This window comes from Macaca mulatta, chromosome 8, assembly GCF_049350105.2.
Source record: "Macaca mulatta isolate MMU2019108-1 chromosome 8, T2T-MMU8v2.0, whole genome shotgun sequence".
NCBI classification, from domain to species: Eukaryota; Metazoa; Chordata; class Mammalia; order Primates; family Cercopithecidae; genus Macaca; species Macaca mulatta.
In genome coordinates this window covers 623,979-649,333 of record NC_133413.1, presented here as the reverse complement: position 1 = coordinate 649,333, position 25,355 = coordinate 623,979, and the positions used below count along the sequence as shown (strand labels likewise).

Here is a 25,355-nt window from a genome sequence, read left to right as displayed (position 1 = left end):
ACAAGTTACACATCAGAGAAGCATTTGAACAATGCGTGACTTCTGTGAAGATACAGTGGAGACCAGAAGACCATGGAAAGACATTTTTTAAAACACTAAAAGCAGGAGAAAGGCCTGTCAACTCTTATCCAGGGAAAATCTCCTTTATAAACAGGGGTGAAACAACACATTCCCAAATATGAAAGCTGAGAGAATGTGTTATCAGCAGAAATACACTATAAACGTGCTAAAGAATGTACTTGGCTGATTGCAAAGGATATCAGATGAAAGGTTAGCTCTACGAAAAAGAACCATAGAAATCATAACAGTGCACTCTAAATTTTCTAGAAAATAATATCATAGAATATTTTACTCTATGATTTTATGGTTTTTGGTTTTTTTATGATCTTATAATTTTATGATATAAAATCATACAATGTACACAATTCTCTGCCTCCTTTACCTGTTTTGAAGTCCTTGCTGTACCATGTACCAGTAGTTTATTCCTTATTATTTATTTATATTCTATTTGATAGATATGACACATTCTGTTTATTCATTTACCAGTTGGTTGTTTCCAGTATTAAGCTGCCGTCGACATTTATGTATATATCTTTGTGTATGCATATAATTTCCTTTATCTTAAGTGGATGCCAAGTAGCATGATTGACTCTTATTGTAAGTTTAGGTTTAGCTTTTTAAAAACTGCCAAATTATTTACAAAATAACTGCACCATTTCACACTTCCACCAGCAGCATATGTGCATTCCAGTTTCTCCACATCACCAGCAATAGTTACTGTTATTTTTATTTCTGCCATTCTAATTGATGTGAAATGGTATATCATTGTGTATTTACTTTGCAACAATGAATGATGCTAAGCATTTTTAACGTGCTTATTAGCTTTTAATGTGCTAATTCCTATTCATAGCCATTTGTATATGTTGGCAAAATGTTCAGATTTTTTGCTCAGGTTTCAAATGGGATGGTTGTCATCTTATGGGTTACAGGTGCCTTATGTAATCTGAATATAAGAGTTTTACAGATGTAACGTGTCTCAGTGAAAGAACAATCTATTATGTAGCAGACAGAACAAAGCCCTTCCCCCAAGATACCCAGGTCCTATTCCTCAGAACTTATGAACCTGTTGTCTGAAGTGGTTAAAAGGGATTTTGCAGCTGATTAATCCGATTAATTTAAGATCTTGAGATGGGACCTTTATCCTGGTTAAAGTAGGTAGACCCACTGTAATCAAGAAGGTCCTTACAAGAGAAAAGAACTGGAGACTGGAGTGATGCACTTTAAAGATGAAGAGGGGCCAGGAGTCAGGGACACATGTGGCCTCTAGAAGTTGGGAAAGGTAAAGAAATGGATTCTCATTTGAAGCCTCCAGAAGGAATGTAGTTCTGCTGACACTTAGATTTTACACTTCTGACTTCTCCATCAATAGGATAACAGATTCGTGTCTTGTTATAAGCCACTAAGATCAAAGTAATTTGTTACATTAGCTATAGGGAGATAATCATCTTTTAAAACTTACTAGTTTTCTATTTTAATGAAGTCTATTTCACTAATTTCTATGGATTGTGTTTTTGGAAGCTTTAGTAGTCTCATGGTCTTACTGTTCTTTCATTTAGGTCTGTGACTCATTTGGAGTTAATTTTTGTGTGTGCAGTAGGGATCTAAGTGGGATTTTTGTTTGTTTTGGTTTGGTTTGGGGGACTTTTTCCCCCACGGTTTTTCTTTTTGGTGTGTGGGTACTCAGTTGTCACAGCAACATTTGTTGAAAAAACAAACTACCTTTCTCTTACTGAATTGTCTTGAGACCTTTGTCAAAAATAAATTAACCATAAATACAAGGCTTTATTTCTCAATTTAATTCTGTTCCTTTGATGTATGTGTCTATTTTTGTGCTAATACCACTGCCTTAAAAACTATGACTTTATGTAAAGTTTTGAAATCAGATAGTGAAGTCTTCCAACATTGTTTCCCTTTTTTAAATTTATTTTGGCTATTGTAGGTCCTTTGTATTTCCAGATAAAATTGAGAATAAGCTTTCCATTTCACACACAGCCTTCTGGGATTTTATTAGGCAGTGCCTTGAATTAATGGATCCACACAACAGCACTGTGTGCAACAGGAGCTTAGAAAGTACCACTGCATCAATGCGTCTACAGGTGAGGCCGGGGGCAGAAGCCAACCTCAAGCAGTTACGGTCCTCCGTGGGGCTGGCATCCAGGCAGGAAGGCGGCTCAGCGGCTCTCCTCCCACTGTGGAACTTCCTAGGTCCCCACATGAACAGAACCTAAATAACACGCAACGAACAACAGGAACGAGAACACGACCAACAGCTTCTGAGATGAGCAAGCTGGGCTGATCATGAGACACCTGACGGGGACGGTGCCAGAGCCCCTCCCAGTGACCTGTGTGGACAGCGCTGCCAGCATCTCCCTAAAACCAGCCCAAGTCAAGTTAGACTTGAGGCTTTCCAGGACTGGGTAGATCCATTCAATCCCACAGTCTGAACCTTCCAGGCCGTGTCTCATGGCCCTCATCTCACATATGGGAACCCGGACGCTGCACCATAGACGTGGCCCCAAGCCCTCGTTCCTTCTTCAACACCACACACCAGTACAGTGAACACTTAGGATCTGGGCATTCACATAAAATACTGCTTAACTAAAACTTCTGATTTAGAACATGTTTAATTCCTACTCACAGAGCTGAAAGTGTTCTGTCCTAGGAGGCGGTAGCTGTAACTAAGCATGAGAGAAGAAGGGATCAGAGTGGTGCCAAGTATTAAATATTCCTCTAAATCTATTCACCAGATCGCCATGCTATTGTCACCTGCTTCATTTTCTGTCCTTAAAAGACAAAATAGTTGCTTTTCAAAATAGACAACCTGTTTTACTGATGCTTAGCTATAAAGTAGCGAGCTACGTATCCAAAAGGGAGATATGGGAAAACAGAAAATGTCCACAAGCGATCGGGGTTGGGGGGCAGTTGCAGCAGCACCTGGCTCTGTTGCGTTGTGAGCCAGCCACGTGGGCTGGACAGCTCACTTAGCCACTGAAATTACATCATCTAAGATTTTGTTTCAGTTACTTTGATAAATTCTCCCTCTTGCTATGAAGAGTAAGGTTTGTTTTTTTTTGTTTTTTTTTTTTTGACTTGGAGTCTCGCTGTGTCACCCAGTCCAGAGTGCAGTATTACAACCATGGCTCATCGCGGCCTTGACCTTCTGGCTCAAGCAATCCTCCCGCCTCAACCTTCCAAGTAGTTGGGACCCAAAGGCGAGTTTGATTTCTTTGCTAACGAATTCCTAATTCACCTCGCAGTGGGCCTGTCAAGGCCATATGCCCGGACATCCACCTTGCCGACCGTCCATGTGGTCTCTAAGGTGGATGCACTCCGGTTGCCTGGGCTCTGCACGTGATACTGAGTCTCCAAGTCTGCCGCTATATAAGGGACTGACAGCCCCAAGCGTCTCGACGCGCCACCTTGAGCCGGGCTTTATTCCACAGGGCGACTCTGCTTCCCGTGATGAGATGCAGCACGTGAGCACAGATCAAAGGGTATCAGCAACTAACCCATTCCCCTGGTACTAAGCAGAGGACCAAGAGTTTAGTTCCTTACTTATTTGCTACGGGCTTGACTCAAAACAGCTTTCTGGAATCCTGGGGACAAACATCTCTAACTGCTGAGAATTCTGGCTTTAGTAACGGAAGAATCACCTAAAGCCCATTTTGTAACTGCTGTTCTCATCAGAATTTGAGGCCAAAGGGAAAAATAAAAGGGGGGCTAAGATCGTGACACCCCAGTTTGCACAAGGCCAACCAGCCTGCTTGAGGGGGTAAAAGGAATAGGATTTTTAAACTGCTGAGTTTTAAAAACATGGCTGTAGGCTGGGTGCACTGGCTCACGTCTATAAGCCCAGCACTTTGGGAGGCCGAGGTGGGAGGATTGCTTGAGGTCAGGAGTTCAAGACTGGCTTGAGTAACACAGCAATACCCTATCTCTTTAAAAAGAAAAAAAAAGGTTATTAAAATAGTAATAAAGGTTAATACAATAAATTACTATGTCAACATGGCACCCCCTGCTGTCAGACGAGGTGCAGTCTCTGTGGCTGTGAGGTCCGGAGAGAAATGTAACCGGCATCATAGGGAAGGTGGACCCCAAAGCCCCACAACATTACTCCTGTACAGTGTGTTAACCAGCATGAAGTCTCCTCCACAATCAGAAGCCTGGTTTAGAGGAACGCTGCCCACTGGACCTGGGTGGACTCCAGATGCCGGCCGACCAGACAGCCCCACCCTGGGACCCTGCCGGCAGCCCCGACTGGACAGAATGGCCTCATGAGTGTCCTTTCCTGCCACAGGCTGCAGACCCTGAGCCAGTCCTGGCTGTGACTGAGGCTGCGCATAAACGTCTGCGCCCAACAGCTCACCTTTGTACATGACACGCCCAGTCCACCTCATTTCAAATGTTACGCTCGCCCCAAGGCGAACACGGATGTTACAGGTTAACTCACTGCATGTGTGCTAGACTTTCCCTGTAAGTGTTCAGACATTGCACGAACCGGATGAACAAACCCCACTTTCCCTGTAAACGTTCAGACATTCCTTGAGCCCGATGAACACACACAGCCAACAAACCCCGGAACGTGTAACGCCGCGGCCTCCTCCCCTCCTGAGGGGCGTGTGCTTACAGCTCCCCCAAGACCACATTTCCCAAAGCACAGAGTGTTACTCTGAAAATAAAACCTCCTTTTTCCTTCCTCTGTACATCTCATGGTCGTGTTAACAACTATTGCTACAAATGCAGAGAAACGGGGTATCATCCGTGCTGGTCACCGAATTCCTAGCACCAAAGCTTCAAGGCCCCCCAGTCTGAAGGAAGCTTCTATCACCCTAAAGCCAACTCTGGAGACGAAGGCCAAGCTGGGGAAACGCTGTGTCTCTGCAAATCCACGACACGGGGCCCTCTGCAGTTGTGTGTAAGGAACTCTTGGTCTGTCCTGGGGTTTGGGGAAATCAGGATGCAAGCAGATACCGTACGCTCTGCCACGGGACCGTGAAGTCTGCGGAACCTCAGAGGAACACGGAGACAAATGGCTGCACGACTCCCACAGGCCGAGCCTCGATGGGCGCCCGTGTCAAGAACACAGACACGCCGGGAGGGGCAGCCGATGCAGGCAACGCCTGCAACTCCAGCAAGCAACAGCGTCTGAGTGTGGGGGTCTCTGGCCAGGCTCCACCACAACTGCCATATTCTGTGACAAAATTTTAAAAATAGGTTTTAACTAGTTATAACTCTAACTTGTTTTACACATAAACAGAACACAGGGTACCAACAGGCTCCAAAATACTTTGCCTAGAACCAAGTCTAGAATGCAGATGGATGCTGCTCCGAGTGTGAGGAGTCCCCTTGTAGTGCCATAAATCCTAGATCTAGGTGACTAAGTGCTCTTCCTAAACCAGACGACACCATGAGGCTCTGAGGGCACCCTCTGTCCCCAGGCCAGTCCATCAGCCCCTGCAGAAGCTTCTAGAGTAAGAGCCTGTGGATTTGTATTGGACGGATGTAAACCAGGCAAAGTCACAGGGGCTCGTCCTGGAAGCCTATCCATTTACCCACTCATGCCATGGAGAGCCCTGCCCCCAACTCCACACCCGCAATCACGCTCAACCACAAGAACTGGCTTCTAGGCCCTCAAGCTACTCCCTCTCGACCCCGGACAGACGCTTCTCAAACCATGAGGCCCAGAGTAGTCTTAACAGGTGGTCCCAGCAGAACTGGCCACTGCATGAATTGATATTTTGTGTGTGGGGGGGTGGTGGTTCTTCTGTCACTCAGGCACAGTGCACCATAAGTACAGTGGTGCTATCATGGTTCACTGCAGCCTCCACCTGCCAGGCTTGGGTCATCCTCCAGCCTTAGCTTCCCGAGTAGCTGGGACCACAGGTGTACATCACCTGTCCTATTTAATTTTTTGTAGAGTCAAGGTCTTGCTATGTTGCCCAGGCTGGTCTTGAATTCCTGGGCTCAAAAGTGAACTGCCCAACTCAGCCTCCCAAGGTGCTGGGATGACAGGTGTGAGCCACTATGCCCAGCCTAGAATTGGTTTTTCTTAAACCTGAGTTTGACACATGAACCCCACTTACATAGATATCAGCACTCTCACAGCTCGAGAGTTTTCCTGAATCTCGATTCTGTCCGTTCAAGGTCAATATCTAAGAAAGGGTCAGAACTGACCCTCCCTCCGTGAAGCCTAAGAGCAAATGCAGCAGCATCTCAGTGTATGAGGAGACAAAGTAAGAAGGGTGGAAAATACACACTGAAATTCTAGTGCTAGAATCATAATCACCAACACTTTAAGAGGGAATCTGCTTTCCAAAATATGTAGCTGCTGGATTAACTTCAAAGTCACCAGATTCCACAGGCAGTAGCTCACAGGGGCACAGCTTTCTAAGGCCGCACAGCCCGGGACAGCGTAACAGCCTCAGGGCAAAGCAAACTAAACAAAGCTTGGTTCTCTCAAGGACGAAGGTGCTCAAGTGTTTCCAAATATTCTTCTTCTTCTAAGTAAGTTAGATGCCTCCTACAACACTGTTTAGAGTGCCAGTGTGTTCAGAAACATGAAGTTGATAATACATCTCAGGACCCCAAAATCACTAAGGTAAAGGGACGTCAAGGTGAGGCAGAGCTTAGACCAAACCTGCCTCCCATGCTCTTCCTAACAGAGACAGCTACTGGGGGTGGGGGGAAAAGCCACGTACCTCCCTCACAACCGATCCACAAGGAAATTCCTCATGGACAGAGGACAGAACTCAAAGTCACCATCTGCACACGGAGATAAATGCGGATCTGACTGCTTCCTCTGGAAAGATGCACCAGAAATGCATTTGTCTGATCTACCTGTGACCTGGAAATCCCTCCCCGCTTCGAGCCATCCATCCTTCCTAGACTGAACCAACGTACGTCTCACATGTATTGATGTCTCACGTCTCCCTAAAATGTGTAAGACCAAGTTGTGCCCCAAACACCTTGGACACATGTCCAGGACCTCCTGAGGCTGCCTAAGTGTGTCCTCAACCCCTCCTAAGGCTGTGTCTATAACCTTGGGAAAAGGAACTCTCTATGGATCGAGGACTGTCGCAGAGATCCTTCTGGTTTACAGGAAGCATTCTCTCCTGCGAGTATATCAATGAAATCATGTGGAATTACAAAATGCCACTTTAGTAAAAGCCAAAGGAATTAGGGTTCTATGTGCTTCAAAAAAAAAAAAGTAACGTTCTATTTGTCAATGGACCATGAAGCCCACACCCCCTTTTGCAGTGAAGATGTCAAATGGGACGAGAGGCCCCTCCTGAGGATGCTACCCTCTGACCCCACTTCCCAGAGTCCAGTTTCCTGCTGCTCAGGGAACAGCAACCCCAGCTTCACGGGGCTCAGGCCTCCAAACCCAACTCCCACCCATGCTGGAGAATCACCCCAGGGACTAGCTAAGTGGCAGGTGCAACTCTCACCTCATCCCCTTAAAGGGGAAAAGGCACCTTCCCGCTCCTCTTCCTGCTGGTGGGAACAGGGGCAGGAGCTGGAGGATCAGGAGTCGGGCGGCAGAACGGAAGCAGCCTGGGTCCCTGCTAGTCAGAGTTGGCAAATGCCAACCATCCCTGACATTCACTTTGCAAATAAATCCTTCTCTTTTGTCAGGTCCCTGGTTATAAGTTTGCACCCATAACTTAAAAAGAAAAAAAAAAACTCAGATAAAAAATCGGTGTTTGGCTGACAATATTTCAATTATCTTGGGGCCTTGGGTCAAATGATGGCAAAACAGGAAACTGAACGCTGTTATTCAGGAACTACCTTCCAGCGCCGTCTACCCTCCCAGGCTGTCACCTTATGGTTGTTTGTCTGCTAGATGATTAACAAAACTGTTCTGAAAACCTAGGTGTACAGAACAGACAAGAAGTCAGCTTGGGTTGAGGGGAAGCAGGATAAGACCCCCTTCCCCGCAGGATGGTGGAAGAGGAGGAACCTTCAGCACCTGGGTTTTCAGGATGCTGGATCTCTGAGAGCATCTCTCACAGCTCAAGTACAGCCAGACCCTCCTCTGACACAGCCTGTTCAGGCGAAGGTGGGCACCTGCCCTAGAGACCCACAGCCCTGTGCGGGGCTCAGCTGGAGCTGAACTTTCCTCCCTTGGTAAGAGTCAGGGCCAGGGGTGGGGAGAGGAGAGAAGCAGCAGGCCTGAGGGCCACTGTGGAAACTCCATGCCACGCTAACTCTCGTCTGATGTGCTCCGGCCAAAGCCACGCTTCTCGGAGGGAGTTTCCCTTCACACATCCGGAAATCATCAACATCTAGTCTCCCCACAGAACAAATCCTTCCCTAGGAGGCAGACGCTTGGCTGTAACATGGGGTAATGAGGGGCGCGCCTTCGTGCCCACTCTGTAGTGTTTCCTGTTACCTATTTTACCTTAAGCTACAAATGATTCCCGTTTACACGGGACACAGTGACACAGACAGCAAAACACATGAGATTCAGTGTGATCCCACACCCGTCACTGCTGACCTCAAGTGCTTTGTTCGTTTTGCTTCTAGAGTTTGTACTCTCTCCCGGGGTTCCAGGCCTGTGGATTCAACCAACCATAGATCAACATATTTTTTAATGTGTTTGTACTAAGCATTCAGACTTTATTATTCATTAAACAACTACTCGCATGGAATGTCCATGGTATAGCTGTTACGAGCAACCCTGACATGACTGTCTGCAGGAGGATGTGCATATGTCATATGCAAACACAATGCCATTTTATTGCAGGGACCTCAACGCCCAAAGACTTTGGATTCCATAGGCAGTCCTGCAGCCCACCCCCATGGGCACTGTGGAATGGCTATAATAGAAAATATGGAGGTTTTAAACAGTTATGTACTAAATCTAATCTTTTGTTAAGAAATTAATGTGTATCACTTGTATTATTTGGAAGTCCTTCCTGGCCCAGAGACTTGACATGTTCTTATCTTTTTGTCCACGGATCTAGCCATTCCAGTAAGCTTGTTGAACACAAATCAATTTTACAATGAAATTCTTACAAGAATCACACTCAATCTGTAAGCTGCTTTGGTTTTTAAAGTGAAATAACCAATAGTTTTGCCAACCTGCTATATCATAGAATAACAGGATAAAGCAGCCCCATGGCATGCAAAAACATGGGGTTTCAAAGCTAACCAGTATAAAACACGTTACAAACCCCTAAATATGAAAACGTTTTACACCAAAACATATATTCCAGAAAAAAACAAGATGTTCAAAAAAGCCCTTTGCAGAAAAGCACTTTCCCCTTCATTTTTCACACGGTTTCCTGAAGCTTGTGTTTGGTGATGACCATGAACCAGAAGTAGCGTCCGCTGCAACTACTGTTACAGCAACACAGAATATTAAGGGAAAAAAAAAAAAAAGGCCGGGCGCGGTGGCTCAAACCTGTAATCCCAGCACTTTGGGGGGCCAAGACGGGCGGATCACGAGGTCAGGAGATCGAGACCATCCTGGCTAACACGGTGAAACCCCATCTCTACTAAAAAATACGAAAAAAAAAAAAAAAAAACCTAACCGGGCGAGGTGGCGGGCGCCTGTAGTCCCAGCTACTCGGGAGGCTGAGGCAGGAGAATGGCGTAAACCCAGGAGGCGGAGCTTGCAGTGAGCTGAGATCCGGCCACTGCACCCCAGCCTGGGCGACAGAGCGAGACTCCCTCTCAAAAAAAAAAAAAAAAAAGGACAAGCATATTTCCTATTGATGAGAACAGGTAGAGTGTTATAAAATGAGTGTGTCCTAAAGTCAACAATGTTCAAATTCTAGGTCTCCCACAGACACTAGACGGTAACCGCCAAAGCTTATGTACCTGGCAACGTTCAAGGAGACCAAGTTCAGAGCTGTCACAATGCAGCACCATCCTCACGCGATTATCTCAGGCAGGTTTGAGGGCAAGTGCCCCCGTCACAGTGGGAAAGCTGCCCAGCCCATCACTTCCTGAGATCACAGACCTTCGCCTTCCCACGTCTTCAATAGTTCCTTTACACCGGGAACCACACAACAAAACCTAAAACACTTCCTCAAATCTCAAGACAGTCTTTAGAGCTCTTTTCCTTGCCCCTTCTCTTACTGAAAAAGCTTATTTTGTAAGCAACCTGTAGTGCTTACCAGAGCTGGGGCGGGAGGAGAGCTAGTGTTTGGTAGACCGAGTTTCAAGCGTGGGGAGACCAGAAAGTACTGGAGATGGATGGCGGTGATCGCAGCACGACAGTGTGAACACACTTAATGCCACAAAACCATACACTTAAAAATAGAGTGCTGTGTAACTTTACCACAATCAAAAAGCTGAGAAAAGTCATCTATAATTACTGTCTCCAATATCTTCCATCCTGTAAGTTACATTTGCTTTCGGCAATCCTCAGAGCAATCATGAAAAACTAATACCCTGTCGTCTCTGAAACGCAAAGTCGTTCAAGGGCTTTGGTTATAGGAAAGTAGCTGGAAAGCAAAGCGTCCGTTAGGCACAGCAGCCGTGATAGGACAAACACACGGTAGGAAGGTGGTGGTCATGCTACACACAGATGGGAAGGGTGTGGGGAGCCACAACACCTGATGCTTGGGAGGCACCTGGGCAGGAGCTGAGAATGTACCAAACACGTTCGATCATGCAACATTCACGGACCCCGAGTCCAGCCACCACCGCTGACATCCACTGTGGCTGGGGTGTCCTCCCAGCCTGTGATGGCTCGCTCCTTCGGTTAACTGCCTTGAATCTACTGGTTCCTCTCCTCATGGGCCTCTTTCCTGTCGTCTTCCTGTCATTTTTCTGTCAGCAAACACATTTCCTGTCATTTTCCTGAACTGACATGACATTTCCTGTCATTTTCCTGAACTGACATGACATTTCCTGTCATTTTCCTGAACTGACATGTCATTTCCTGTCATTTTCCTGTCAGCAAGCACATGCGTCCAGCCTGACCTTGCTGATGTGCTCCAGCGGCCCTGGACTCGAGCCGCACTGTTCCATCAGTGTGGCATTCGCGAGTTACCTCCTGGGAAATGCCAGGTGATGGTAACATCAACCAGGAGGCACAGCTGAGAAGCAGAACGCATGGTGCAGTGCCCAGAACGTCACGTCCTTGAACAGACGCTCCGTATCTTCTCCTCTCCTGCCAGAGCTTCACTGTAGGAAGGCGGCCATTCTTCCAGTGCTGCTACTTCCAACACCGGGGAAAGCAAGCTTCAGAAATGAACGGTGTCAAAGAGGGAGGACCCACCAGCAGGGCTACCGGCAGCCAGACAACCGCAGCCCCAGCATTCCCCAGCCACCATGACTGACAGCCCAGGCTCCAGAAATGCACGGCTTCAACCTTAGGAGTAAAAACCCTCCCAATCCAACTATTATTTTCAACAATGGGATTGAGGAATGAGGTGTTCTAACCCTGCCTCTCTCGACAGCACAGATCATCAGATCCCAGTTCTTATAGGATTGGGGAGTGGGGTGGGGTGGGGTGGTTCCTAACCCTGCCCGCCTTCATAGAAAAGAACTTGGATATGATGACCTGTGCTAGATTAGCACTTTGCTTCTGCCATATGCAGTCATCCTCAGCACCAGGAAAAGTCAGAATCGTTGAGTGATGACACCAATACCAACACACGCCGTTCTGCGGCTCTGGTAACTGGCTGCACAGATACAACCCGATAGTGGTGAGGTCTAAAGACATCACCAGTCTTCCCAAGGATTGTGTTCCTGAATATTTTGCGTTTGGAATAACGATCTTCTTTGCCAGGGCTGAGCCATGCTTCCCTCTCGCCTGTCCTCTGCCTTCACCAGCTTCGTGTGCGCTTCCGGACAAGTGTTTGTGCAGGTGCTAGCACTTATTTCCACAGCGAGAATATACACAGACACCACACAGAAATGGGCAACCCCGTTAGGAGCTGTGCAGGGAGATCTAACTCATCCCATGTGCCAAATTCCTGTTGCCATGGAAATTAAACTAACTAAACTAACGTTGCTATGATCTCATCTCTTACTGTACCACTAAAGATCATCCGGGTAAGAGGAATGTGCCTCTGCATAGCATTCAGCTCACATTTACATGTCGGTTTTTCCTGAATATGGTTATGTGAGATAGAAATCAGTAAGATGGGGTGTAACATACAGTATAGGATCGTTGTGTCTCCTAGCCTCAAACACTTCAAGATCCTCAGAAAATGAAGTTTAACTCTGGGGACGTGAGTTACATAGTAACTTGTTTTGGATACTATCATATCAACACCAAATAACTTCTTGAATTCCTTTTTAAATTGAAAAGCAATTTACAAAGCACAAAAAGCCCCAATATTAAAGAATACAATTCAGTCTTTAGCATATTCTAAAAGCTGCACATCAACCACTAGTATGTAATTCCGGGACTTTTTCACCACAGGCCAAAGAAACCTTGAACCCATTAAGAGTCAGCACCTGGCTCCTTCCTTCTACCAGCCCCTGGCAATCACCAGCCAACTTCCTTTTCTCTGGATTTGCACATTCTGGACACCTGTTGTGAGGAGAATCGTACAGTGCATGACCTTTGGTGTGACCTTCGGTGCTGACATCTTTCACGTCTAAGGTGAGTGGAATCTCAGTGAGTGACCGGTTGACAGACACCTGGACTGTTTCTACTACTATGAATAATGCTGCTGTGAAGATTCAGGCATGACATACTTTTTGGAAAAAATGTTTTCAGTTTTCTTGAGCATATGGCTAGGAGTGAAATTGCTGGGTCGTACGGTGATTTCATGCTTTTCTGAGGAACTGTCGGACTTTTCCAAATCAACTGCACCATTTTACTTCCCCTCCCACTAGCAATATATCAAGATTTCAGTTTTCCCCAATTCACCAACATGTCACTGTCCAATACTGGGGTTTTACCCACCCATCACGGTGGTTGTGAAGTGTTATTTCACGGTGGTTTTGATTTCCATTTCTAAGATGACGAATTCTGCTAAACATCTCATGTGCTTTTTAAGGCATTGATATGTCTTTCTTTGGAGAGTGTCTATTCAAATCCTTTGTCCATTTTTAAATTGGATTTTTATTAAGAGTTTTTGAATATATTCTTGATATCAGGTCCTTATCGTGATCATGTATCCTGTTCTGTGGGTTGTCATTTTACTTTAATAGTATCCTCTGAATTGAACATTTTTAATTTTGATACCGTCTTTTTCCCTTCAGTTGCTTGTTATAGCTTTAGACGTCTCAGCCAAGGAAACATTGCCTAATCCAACCTAACAGTTTCTCCAGGATTCTCCCCTAAAGGTGTTATGAGCTGAACTGTCCCCCTCCCCCAAGATTCCATGTTAAAGTCACAACCCCAGAAACCCAAAATGTCACTGTATTTACATACAGGGCCTTTAACTTGGCAATTTAGGTCCCATAAGATCTTAAAAGTAGGGCCTGATCCAGTATGACTGGTGTTCTTTTAAGAGAATTTAGACACAGTCCTCAGTGCTGCATACACGTGAGAGAAACCTGTGAGGACACAGAGAAGAAGCTGTCTACACAGCATGGGGTGAGGCCCCAGAGAATCCAACCCTGCCCCCCTCACCTTGATCCCAGGCTTCCAGTCTCCAGAAAAAAGGAAATAAGATGCTATTGTCTAAGTCGCACGGTCTGTGGTGTCCGTTATGGTACCCAGCAGACTGACAGAATGGGTCTCAGTCAGCTCCTTACATTGGAACCATGTTGAGCTTTGCGTGTAGGGTGAGGAAGGGTCCAGTCCATCCTTTTCTATGTGGATACCCCAGTTGTCCCAGCACCATTGAGTTGTGAAAGGAAAAAACTAAAGCAACCCTTGCTGTCCTCTCTCCATCAACAGATTAGAAGATACACTGAAGAATCATGGACAATTTTGTCGGTTTAAGCCAGTGGTTTTCAAACTTTTGGGTCTCAGGAACCCTTTGCACTTTATTAAAGAGCACAAAAAAGCTTTCTCATCAGGCCGGGAGTGGTGGCTGCTCATGCCTGTAATCCCAGCACTTTGGGAGGCAGAGACAGGTGGATCACTTGAGGTCACGAGTTCGAGACCGGCCTGGCTAACATGGTGAAACACCGTCTCTACTAAAATACAAAAATTAGCCTGGCATGGTGCTGAACACCTGTAGTACCGGCTACTAGGGAGGCTGAGGCAGGAGAATCGCTTGAACTCAGGAGGCAGAGGTTGAAGTGAGCTGAGGTCACACCACCGCACTCCGGCCTGCGTGGCAGAGCAAGACTCCGTCTCAAAAAAAAAAAAAAAAAAAAAAAAAAGAACATAATTTAGTTTCTTTTACAAGGATAAAGTCATTACATCTTAACACAGTCTTAAAGAAGAAACCATTTTCCAAAATAAGCAGCAGCGTGGCAACAGTTTGTGCTGCTGTGAAAACACCTAACATCTCTGCACCTCAGACAGCAGGATTCTCATGCCTGCATCTGCGTTCAGTGGGCTGCAGAGCCATGGCTGAAGTTTATGAAGAAAGTCCGACCCCATACTGATATGCAATTAGGAAGCAGTATTTTCATTGTGTTTTCAGATCATTTTAGGTATTCTCTGCTGCCAAATGTAACAAGTGGCACTTCCGTACAGGCTGTCTGCAACACAGAGTCTGTGCTCTGGTCGACGGGCCTTTCTGCCCCAATTCCTTCTAAGTCGACTGGTCCGTCTTGCACTTGAATGGCTTTTACCAGCACACGATTTTGTAATCACACATTGGTTAGAAAATACTGGTTCAGAGTTATGAGCGGCTTCCACATTTCATTATATGTCCAAAAAAAAAAAAAAAACCCACATCAGTATCACCATTGATCACATGAGAAAGTGGTGGACACAAGATTTTTATGTTTTAATATTCGCTGGAAAGCTCAAATGTCTATCATTGGGAAAAATGTAAGGTACTTTCCTTGAGATGAAAGTCATTTTGTTCATTTTTCAGGTCACACCTGCAAATACCTCCATCTGAAGTGGCATCTTTTGTAAGTCATTCTTTATATAAAGGCGGCCGTTAGTGGAACAAGTGGTTCTGCAGGTTCATAGTTCAGAGGCACCAGTGCTCTCCCAAGAGATAACCATAAAATCCGCAGAAGACGCACCTGTGCGCACTTCCTGTTTCTCACTCAGAACATTCCAGAAGGAACCCTGAATCCCAATGCCACAGCGGGACTGAAGTTTGCTCTCAGCCACACAATAAACCCAGGGAGCTCCCCCAGCCCCCACCCCGAGGCCACAGCCTTGGTCCTCTATCTGGTCTAGGGGGGCTCCTGCAGCTCCAGCCTAACAGGGAACAGAAGGCACCCACATGTCACAAAGCCCTCCCAAGGCCCAGCGAGCACTTCTGCTTATGTGCCAGCCAAGTGCGTTTGACAATTCTACAGCCAGCTGTACGGCAGGTAGCGAGGTACCCAGCAAATACTCAGGGCTCACGTTACTAAGGAAGGTGCACAGCGAGGGACCCAGCAAGTACTCAAGGCTCACGTTATGGAGGAGGAAACCAGGCAGATAGTGAGGTACCCAGCAGGGTTCACGTTACCCAGGAGGAAAGGAGGGTAGAGACAAGGGGGCTGGAACAGTCTGTCATAACCTTTAGCATTTACAAGGCTCGCTGAAGATTATCTGATTTGATCGTCACAACAGCTCACAAGATAGGCAGAGGCATGACTGTTTTCACTTCATAAAAAGAGATCCCGAGAACTGATGATGACCACGTGCTCTTCCCACAGGCTCCCAGAAATCCTCCTCAAATCATCTCTCAGTTGTATACATGTGATAATATCTCAGTCACGTCCCCTCTCTGCAGGGGAATTTTACTGCCGCCCTGCTGTTCCTTCGCACCCCTGCCCTCTCCTGCATTTCAGCCATGCCCACCATCCATGGGGAGTCTGCACCACCCCACCCCCGCTGCTGCTGATGGCTTGGGTCACGCTTACCTTTCATTTCCACCTACAGGGACCTGTTCTTCCTTCAAATGCAGCTCAAACTCACTCATTGTGTGAAGCCTTTCTGTCATGTGTAAAATCAGTCTGTGGAACGCTTCATTTAGGAGGTGCTTATGTTGCCTCATTGGCTGTGATCAGGACCAAATTCTGAGCAAACCAGGTGGTCCCCTCTCCCCATCTCTGCTCCAGTGCACTTAAAACAAGGATTCCTGGAAGCATCTTTTTAGTCCAATTCATGCATGAGTCTGCCCCACACACTGCAGAAAAGCCCTGGTGGTCGGTGGTCAGGGCTCAGGGCCCCCCAGGTAGGTAAGGAGAGCTTAGTGCCCTCTCTGGAGTTGTCGCTCAGAGACCCACGGCTGGAAGGGAAGAAACTTGCATCCTGTGAAACATCTAGGCCCCGAGACCCACTCAGGAGTGGAAAACGGGGAAGGAGCCTTGAACAGACCCTCGGGAGGGCAGACAGTGGGAGCCACGGAGGCCACCAGGAAGGAGGGAGGCAGGCAGTGAGGCCACAGGTGATGTGGCCGGGAGGGAGGTGTTGTGACCAGAGGTGAGGTGGTGGGCGGATGACACGGCGTGGTGTGGGGAGGAGATGTGGCCAGGGCAATGTGGCCAGGGAAGAAGACACAGCTGGAAGGAAGCGACAAGAGGGGTCTCCAGGCCCCAGACTGTGCCTGATTTATAGATGACATTTTACTTAAGATGTTATATCTAACTTTAAAGAAAAGTAGCAATTTCGACCCTTGTGTACATTTAAAGCACGGTACAAATTGAGCACATTTCCCAAACCAAAGAACAGGGCATTGAAGAAAAAATTCATTTAAGATCAGAAATAAAGAGATCCTACAGCTCTTCCAGTCCAATCCCCACCCTAACGTGAATGGGGGGAAAAGGAAGTAGATTCTAGTCAGTCAGCATTAAAGGCAAAACCGATCCACTTTACTTTCTAGACAGAAAACAAGAAGCTCATCAAGGAATCCCTACAAACAGTACCTTTAGTAGTTCCCGAAATGCAAAATTCACCTACAAATTAAATCAACTGCTAAGTGTGTATAGAGTAATTTTTTTCATTATTGCCTTCCTCATCTGCAGGGGCTTTTTTAGACCTTGTTTCCCCTTAATTGCCTCCAACACCCAGGAAATTTAAACCCCACAAGTAAACTGTGTCTCGATTCATGCCCAGCGTCCTTTGGAGCAGACAGTCCGTTGCTCTAAGACGTTCTTGTCACCTAAGCACCGAGTACAGCCTGAGAACGCACAACACGCACTCACACAAACTCAGACAGTCAACAGGTGAGATACGGCACATGAGGAGGAAGACAAGATAAATGAGCTTCACTGACACCCCAGATCCGACAAGAAATGACACACGCAGCCTGCTCTGGTGCAGGTGACTCCTGGAAAACAGCCAAGGACAGCATTTGGAGAAGCAGCACCGCAGGCCAGGAGGGTCTGGGGGCTTAAGAAGGGAGGGGCGCCCCGACCAGGTACTGGGGGATTCAGAAGGGAGGGGTGCCCCGACCAGGTGCTGGGGCTTCAGAGGGGATTGGTGCCCCGATCACTTCCTGGGGGCTTCAGAGGCAAGGGGTACCCTGACCACGTGCTGGGACTTCAGACGAGAAGGCACCCCGACCGGGTCCTGGGGGCAGCAGGACAAGCCCAGGGTTCCGTCGTCACTTTTCACTCCCTACTCCCGAATCTCGCCCTGAAGTTGCAGCCAGTCCAGGTATTCATTTACCCATAAAATTAAGTATCTGTGAGTAACACAAGTCACTAATCCACACAGATCTGAGTCTACAGACACCTCCCAGAGACGCCACCATCCCTTCTGGTAGAAGAACAGCCCAGGGGCCCACGCTGCTAGGAAGGGAGACTGTCTCCAGCCTGACGCTGCAGAGTCCTCAACACAAAGTCTACCTCTGGAACCATGCCGTCTCCTACAGAGGCAACTAGGGGCATGTAGGGTTTTTTAAAATCTTTTTTTTTTCTTAAGACAGAGTCTCCCTCTGTCACCCAGGCTGGAGTGCAGTGGCTCGATCTCGGCTTGCTGCAACCTCTGCCTCTCGAGTTCAAGTGATTCTTCTGCCTCGGCCTCCCGAGTAGCTGGAATTACAGGCGCCTGTCACCGCGCCTGACTATTTTATTTGTATTTTTAAGTACAGATGGGATTTCACCTTGTTGGCCAGGCTGGTCTTGAACACCTGACCTCACATGATCCACCCGCCTCGACCTCCCAAACTGCTGGGAATACACGCATGAGCCACGGTGCCCGGGCCATATAGCTATTTAAATTTGACTAAAATTAAATAAAATTAGAAGTTCTCATTTACACTTCAAGCATTCAGTTACCCACAGGCGGCCACTGACCAGAGGCTGGTAGAGATGTCACACTCCACACTGCAGAAGGATCTAGGGACGAAATGGCTCTAAGATCATCTCAGAATCTTTATGTTGAAGCTACTGAAGTTTTACTCTGATTATTATAGACATCAGCATTCTCCCACTTAAAAATGTCAGTGCTATTGCAATGATCAGATCTGTGACTTCCCATCAGCTCTTCTCTTCCTGGATAGATAACTGTAGAGCATCTGCACTCTGCCTCCACACTAAGGGGTAGTAGAAGGCTCCGTGTAAAATCAGAGGGAGAAAAAAAAAATGAATCCCTAGTCCGCCTCCCCCCCTACGATTTTGTGAAACTCCTCTTAATATGCAGAATAACTGCCAGAGTTGCAATAAAGAAGCATCCCTTGACCAGGAAGCAGCAGGGAAGCAAGAGGAGGGAGATGCGAAGACCCTCCGTTCCCTCTGGGACCCCAGGCCCAGCCAGGACTGAGAAGGGCCGCACAGCCCGGCAGACCCGCACACCTGATGCGAACCATACACTCGGCTTCCCTGGGCCTCGGTCCCCTGCTCTGCCCTCACTGGCCACTGTGGCTCTGGGTAGAGGCAGCTCCCTGAGCCCCAACACCCACAGCCAGTCCCCTCCTTGCAGGTCTCAGCTGTGCTCTCACTGCCTCCCTGACGCTTCTCATCATCCGCGTACCGTGTCCACTCTACCCCACAGCCCTTGCTACCGCCCACCCCACCATGGAGCCAAGCACACAGCAGGTGCCCAAGACGCCCCAGTGGGCGGGCATGCCAGCGTAGGGCTTGGAGTTCCAAGGGCCTCGTCCCGCATAACACCACAAACGCCACGGAGGCTGTGGAAGGGGTCCAGGTTTCAGGCCTGTACTCAGCTTCTCCTGGCCCCCGAGGCCAAGAACCTAGCAAGGGAGCGCAGCCGGAAGCAGGGTCCCAAACCCCCTTCATGCTCCTCAAGAGGAAGGGGGCTTCGGGGCACAACCCCACGAGCGTCTTCCTCCTGCCAGGCTGCCTGTCACAGCCCCGACACCTTCACAGCAGGGAAACCCACTCCTGTGAGGAGAAAACCACCAAGTACAACAGGAGCCACGTCCCCCGCAGCGTCTGCTGAGCCCAATAGCGACAGCAGCAGCCGGGCCCCCACTCAGCACACACCGACTCCGAACCCGCCACGCACACCACAAGGCCGACCATCTTGAAGCTCAGCTTCCACTCGTCAGGGCCCTCTTCCAGGAGAGCTCGGCATGTCTATCTTCCCTGGGATCACAGAAAGGAGTGGGACCCAACCCCGAGTGTGCACAAAGTTAAGCTCCCACTAGCTGTGCAGACAACCTCCCTAGCCCTGGACTGAGAAGGGGCCAAGCGCAAACAGCCATATTTTGCCCGCACAGGTACGGAATTCAGTCAGCTCTCTCAATGAAGTCGTGACAGGTCAACTCCAGGCTCCTCAGTGCTCTGGGGTTCACCTCGGGCCACTGCACCTTTGAAACGTGGCTGTGGACTCCTCTAGGGTGCTCACTTTCACGGCCCATTTCATTCAGACACTGCAGGCCCCTACCGTGATGTCAATACCCAGGACACCCCTGCTGGCATCCTCTGAGATGCTGCTGCAGCTGCAGTTGCAGCTGCAGCTGCTGTGATCTGAGAACAGCCATGCACAGGCATCAAAGGGAGGACTTCTCAAGTCTCCTCCAGGGGCAGTGACTACCGCTTTGAAAGACGTTGCACTGAATCCTGGGTGAGCCTGGCTTGGTCCGCAATCTAATCCGGGTTGCTGGGGAGACACACTCTGTTGTAATTGACAGAGGCTGTGGGTGGCAGCTCTACCAAGACTGATAATTGCAACTAGTCTGAGATTTACTATCCATACTTTCTATTTGATGTTTCAAAGGAAAGCATCGTGAAGTTCCAGTAGCAAGGAATTTTCTACAATCTATCACATTAAGATACAGCAGAAATGTAGCTAAAATGTTCATAGGGTCTATGCAGAGGAAGAGATGGGTCTATTTCAGGAAAAGTGCTTGCTGGCTTTTTAGAAACATAGTGAAATCCCTGACAAGTAAAAGGTTGTTTATACTTTTTCTTTGGAACAGAGGGAAAGTTCTTTCTTATTATTTGAATACATTAACTATATTTAAGTGTTCTGGTAGACTGAGTATTAAATATTCAAAAGGAAGTAATTCTGTTCGGTCTATTTCATTCTTTAAATGTAGCTTTCAAAAACTGACAAATACCTGGCCGGGTGCAGTGGCTCACGCCTGTAATCCCAGCACTTTGGGAGGCCGAGGCTGGTGGATCACGAGGTCAGGAGATTGAGACCATCCTGGCTAACACGGTGAAGCCCTGACTCTACTAAAAACGCAAAAAATTAGCCTGGTGTGTTGGCGGACACCTGTGGCCCCAGCTACTCGAGAGACTGAGGCAGGAGAATGGCGTGAACCTGGGAGGTGGAGCTTGCACTGAGCCGAGATCACACCACTGCACTCCAGCCTGGGCGACAGAGCAAGACTCCATCTCAAAAAAGAAAAAATAAATAAAAAGTGGAAAACACCCCATATCTGCCCTGGCTCCGGCTATCTCCATGGAGTGGACAGAGCTTGAGAAAAGCTCACTGTGGAGGCGTAGAAGGCCAGGCCAGGCCGGGCCGGGCCGGGCCGGGCCTTTGCTCAGCAGATGAGCAAGAGGGTCAGCCACCCTAGTGAAGAAGCCCATGTTTGCTATGTTACTGATGATACCCACATAAATTTCTATTTGCCTCCCACACAGACCTGGGATCTATGTTTGAGCAAGCGACTCATACCAACAGTCCCTCCATGCCATCATTTCCCTGACCTCCCCCAGAAAAGCCAGGCCAGGCAGCGTCCCCACACGGGCACTGGGGCCCAGGAAGATCCTGGTCCTGCCCCTCTTCTCTCTCGTCCCTGCAGCACCCTGGCTTGCTGTGGAAGCCCAGCAGTGCTGGCTGAACCCACGTTCACCTGGGGCATTCAGGAGAAGCCTCTGTGCAGAAATCAACTGGGAAGTAGGATTGTGTGTGCTGGCAGGTCACTCGAATGGATTTGCAGAACTCAGTTTTCAACACAGGTGCGCCACCAAGTCCCTCAAGCCCTTTGTGAGCCTAGAGCCACAGAGCCATTTGCGGCATTCTCACAATCTCTAACAACCCTGCACAGAGGCCCTGTTTTTCCAAAGGACCATATAATTTTCCGTGTAGACAAAGTTTGACATAATGAAATAAAGTGAAGTCACCACTTCTATTTTCTATTAATCCATTCATTCAAACAAGTATCTCTTGAGTATGTGCATCGAATACTGTGGAATTAGGATTTAGTCCATGCCTTCAAGAAATATACATCACAGAAGAAAAGGTATAGCTTGTAACTAACAGTGCTGAACAGGCAAGAAATAAACATCATAGAAGGAAAGGTAGAGCTTGTAACTAACGTCATAGAAGGAAAGGTGTAGCTTATAACTAACAGTGGTGAACAGGACAGAATTTCACAGGCTCATCAGGAGCCACCGAGGAGGAAGCCATGATTCACATCCACCTGCAGTAGATAAATGTTTCCCGGATAAAGTAACTCTTCTACAGTGATATCTGCTCCTTATTGTTTAATCCTGCTCGATAGGGTATTAAATTACCACTTTATGTGCTGCTTATATAAAATACATCATTGTCAGGGGAGGTTATAAAATAATACTTCACACAAGCTTGGGCTGTGAATGGTGTGAGGCAATGAGACGATGTGTTCCCGTGTTCTCGAGACGCAGAAGGGTCAAGACCCTGCTTCCCTTCTCCTCCCCACCGCCCTGTTCCCAGATGAGGGGTGGAGGCAATGCCGCCGGGCAGTCCTAGAGCTGGCTCCAGGGCCAGGACAGCACGCCCAGACTCTCTGTGCCCCATGTGATAAATACAAACTATGGGGCAATCACCAATTTACCTGGCAGTGGGGAGAGTCCTTCGTCAAAAGCCTGTGCTTCCAGGAGCCAGGACAAAGCAGGAGCCCCTAGGAAAACAGTTCCGGGTGCTCCTGAAACCTGGGCAGAGTCACAGTCTGGCAGGAAGCACCAGTGATGCAGGTGTGCCCAAGACTGGGAGGATGGCCAGATGCCTGGAGACCAGACCGGCCTGCAGGAGATGACCACCTCTCTCTGGTTCATTAGAGACAGACAGTCTGGGCTTCACTTTTGTATGTGGAGTCTCACAGTACAGAAATATCACAAAGGGATTAGACTTCGTATACCCCAATTTTTTAAATTAAAAACACACAATTATTTCAACTAATTCTAAATCCAACAAAGAAAAATAAGTAAGTATATAAACGCATACATCCAAAATGTAAACCACAATCTCTTTACCCATAGGAGACCCAAAATTTAGTTTACCTTTTCTTCAGTATTATCACTTTTTTTTTAAGCCATTACTGAGGTGTCTCCTCACCGCCCCATGAGGAGGTTCATGGGCTCTTCAGGGCTCTTTGCTGTTTCATCGTTTTTTAGATTTAAGGGCAGGATCATTTTCCCACACTTGCTTGCTTCCCTGATCACCAATTTTTCACAAGGACATCATTGTGCCTCAGAAAACCTAGTAACTGAACTTCATTAAAAGTGAAAACAATAAGGACATGTTGGCTGCTATGACAGCATCCTCAGTCACCGAATCTCCCTGGGGGACCACACACACCCCCAATCTCCTTGGAACTCCAGCATGCCGGTATCGCTGTGGCGGACAGGACTGACCTACCCTGGGGGGGCATGAAAGCAAAGAGAAGAGAAAGCAGGTGACTCATTTAGGAAACTTCGGTGATTCTCTCGAGTCACGTTTCTCAAGGTGTCAGGGGAGAGCCACATGCAGGGAACCTCCTTGGCCTGGCAGGTGGCAGACTCCTGGGACCCTCCTCAGACACGTTAATCAGAGAATCTAAAGGCGGGTAGACTCTGAAAAGTATCTGTAAAGGAAGGACTTAGCTCTGCTGTGACCCCACTACACATGGGGTCATGCAGGATGCTGCTTCCGGCGTCCAGTCTCCATTTCACTCTCCTGGGAGGAACACCCGTCAAGTCACAGAGCACGGTCTTCAGCGAACACCTTCCTGCGCGACCTCCACTGTCTCCCAGCCGTGCAGGAGTAGCCGCCGAGTAGGGGAAACAAGTCTTTGCTCCTGACCCGGCCACCTTGACGCTGGGCATAAGACCAGCACTGCTACGTCTCTGGGGAAAGGAGCGGCCCTGGGCAGGAATGCACTTGGCAGCCCCGGGGAGTGGCCAGGTGTGGACGACCAGGCCTCTGCCCGCAGACACGTCAGCACGGCATCCTGGAGCAGAACTTCCAGCCCAGCTGAGCCTACAGATGGCTGCAGCCCTGGACAGCATCTTCACAGTGACCCGGGGGACTGGGCCAGAGCCGCTCAGCAGGGCTGCCCTGAATTTCCAACCTGAAAAAGCTGCACAGTCGTACGTGTATGTTGCCTTAAGCCCCTAGGTTTTGGGGTCACTTGTCACACAGCGACAGACAGTGGATGTGCACGGACTCCCAAGGCCACGATGGCCTCTGCCGGCCTCACCCGGGCTGTCTCATCTGTTCCCGTGACATCACGTTTCTCAGAGCCAAAGGCTGCCAGGGCCCCCTCTTTTCTTCACGACGTCGTTACAAGCTCACGATACAAACTGAAAATACCCAATATGTAAAATACAACGTATGACGCAATACAGGGTGAACGCGCAGGCACATACACAGGAGAAACAGGCGCATGCGCGAAACAGGTGTATGAACACAGGAACAGGTGTACACGCATGAAAGAGGTGAACGTGTGAAGGTGTACACGCGTCAAACACGTGTGCATATACACATGAAAGCACCAGACATGAAGGGCTGTCTTTGGGAGCCTGGTTTTTAGACATCTCCCTCACCCTTTTACATCTGCACGATCACAAACACAGCACACCACAGTACTGAGGGGGAAGCCCCAGCTTCTCATGGGGGCACATGAGGCTTTTTATTTATGCCACAGGTTGCATCACTACATCCTAGGACTGCAAGGCCCCCCACTGCCAGGACTGAGTCAGGTCCACCCTGTGCTCCAAGGACCAGGCCGCCTGCCAGCCCATACGGACCTGCCCCTCAGATGGTGCAGCTGCTTCTAAAACAGAGGCTCAGCCCCACCCAGAGACCTGCAGTACCTGTTATTAAATCAAGACTTCGCTGTGGGTAAACGTGAAGATTTTTATTAAACATGACTCTGGAACATTCAAAGGACCATAACTGAATGCTCCTTTCACAGCCACGGCGTGTCCAGACGCTCATGGAGAAGGCCACGGCGTGGGAACCCACGGAGCCCCGACAAAGCAGACTCGGAGCTGAGTGGCGCAGTTAGCACCGATTTTGTTTGACACTTGCCTTTTATATTCAGATTAAAATAAAAAACAAGACGCAAAAGTAGCTCACATTCTATTTCAATTCTCTATTTTTGTAGTAACTGGGCCCCTTTCCCTCTGCTTTCCCAGCCAAGCGATAAATAGGCCCAGCTGGGATTTGTCAAAGTCTGGACCTCTGTTGTAGAGTAAGTGAGGAGGGTAGGGAGGGGAGCAGGAGTGGTGAGGAGGATTGGGGGATAGGGAGGGACAGAGGAAAGGAGAGAGAGAGAGAAACCCCCGAGGACTGGAGGCAGGAGGGATGCTCCCTGGCAGCCTCAGGTTCCCCATTCCAAGATAACTGAGCTGGCATCACGCACGCGGTACCGTCATATGACTTGGCTGACACACGCCAGAATGACAACAAAATGCTTGAGGAGAAGACTAAGCACCAGCATCTTCAGATTAAGGTAGTGTCCCGGTTTCACGCTTGCCTTGTATGACATTGTATAAATTGTAAAGATAACACATTTTCTTACCAGCCACGCTGTTCCCCAAATACTAACTATAACAAAGATCAGACAGCATCTGAGTACTGAGCGTGTGTTAAGCCCGGTGAGGTAGGCATCATTTACTTTGCTAGAGAAAGAAACAGGCTCTGAGAGAAA

General features: G+C 48.1%; 1 protein-coding gene across 7 annotated transcripts in view; it reads left to right on the top strand.

Moving 5' to 3' along the window:
* Window positions 1-24,775, top strand: part of LOC144330659 (disco-interacting protein 2 homolog B-like) — a 174,431-nt gene extending 149,656 nt beyond the window's left edge. For 2 of the 7 annotated variants that reach the window (XR_013396994.1, XM_077942897.1), the window contains 2 exons: window positions 12,446-12,628; window positions 14,973-17,025. Coding sequence is in view for 4 of the 7 variants with exons in the window: in XM_077942897.1 (XP_077799023.1) it covers window positions 12,446-12,627 (182 nt within the window). In the remaining 3 variants the exon portion in view is untranslated. Of the gene's footprint in view, window positions 1-10,972; window positions 13,139-14,972; window positions 17,026-20,549 lie in introns of those variants that run through there. The other 5 variants (XM_077942900.1, XM_077942899.1, XR_013396996.1 and 2 more) reach the window with 4 other exon arrangements.
* The last annotated feature ends 580 nt before the right edge of the window (window positions 24,776-25,355 follow it).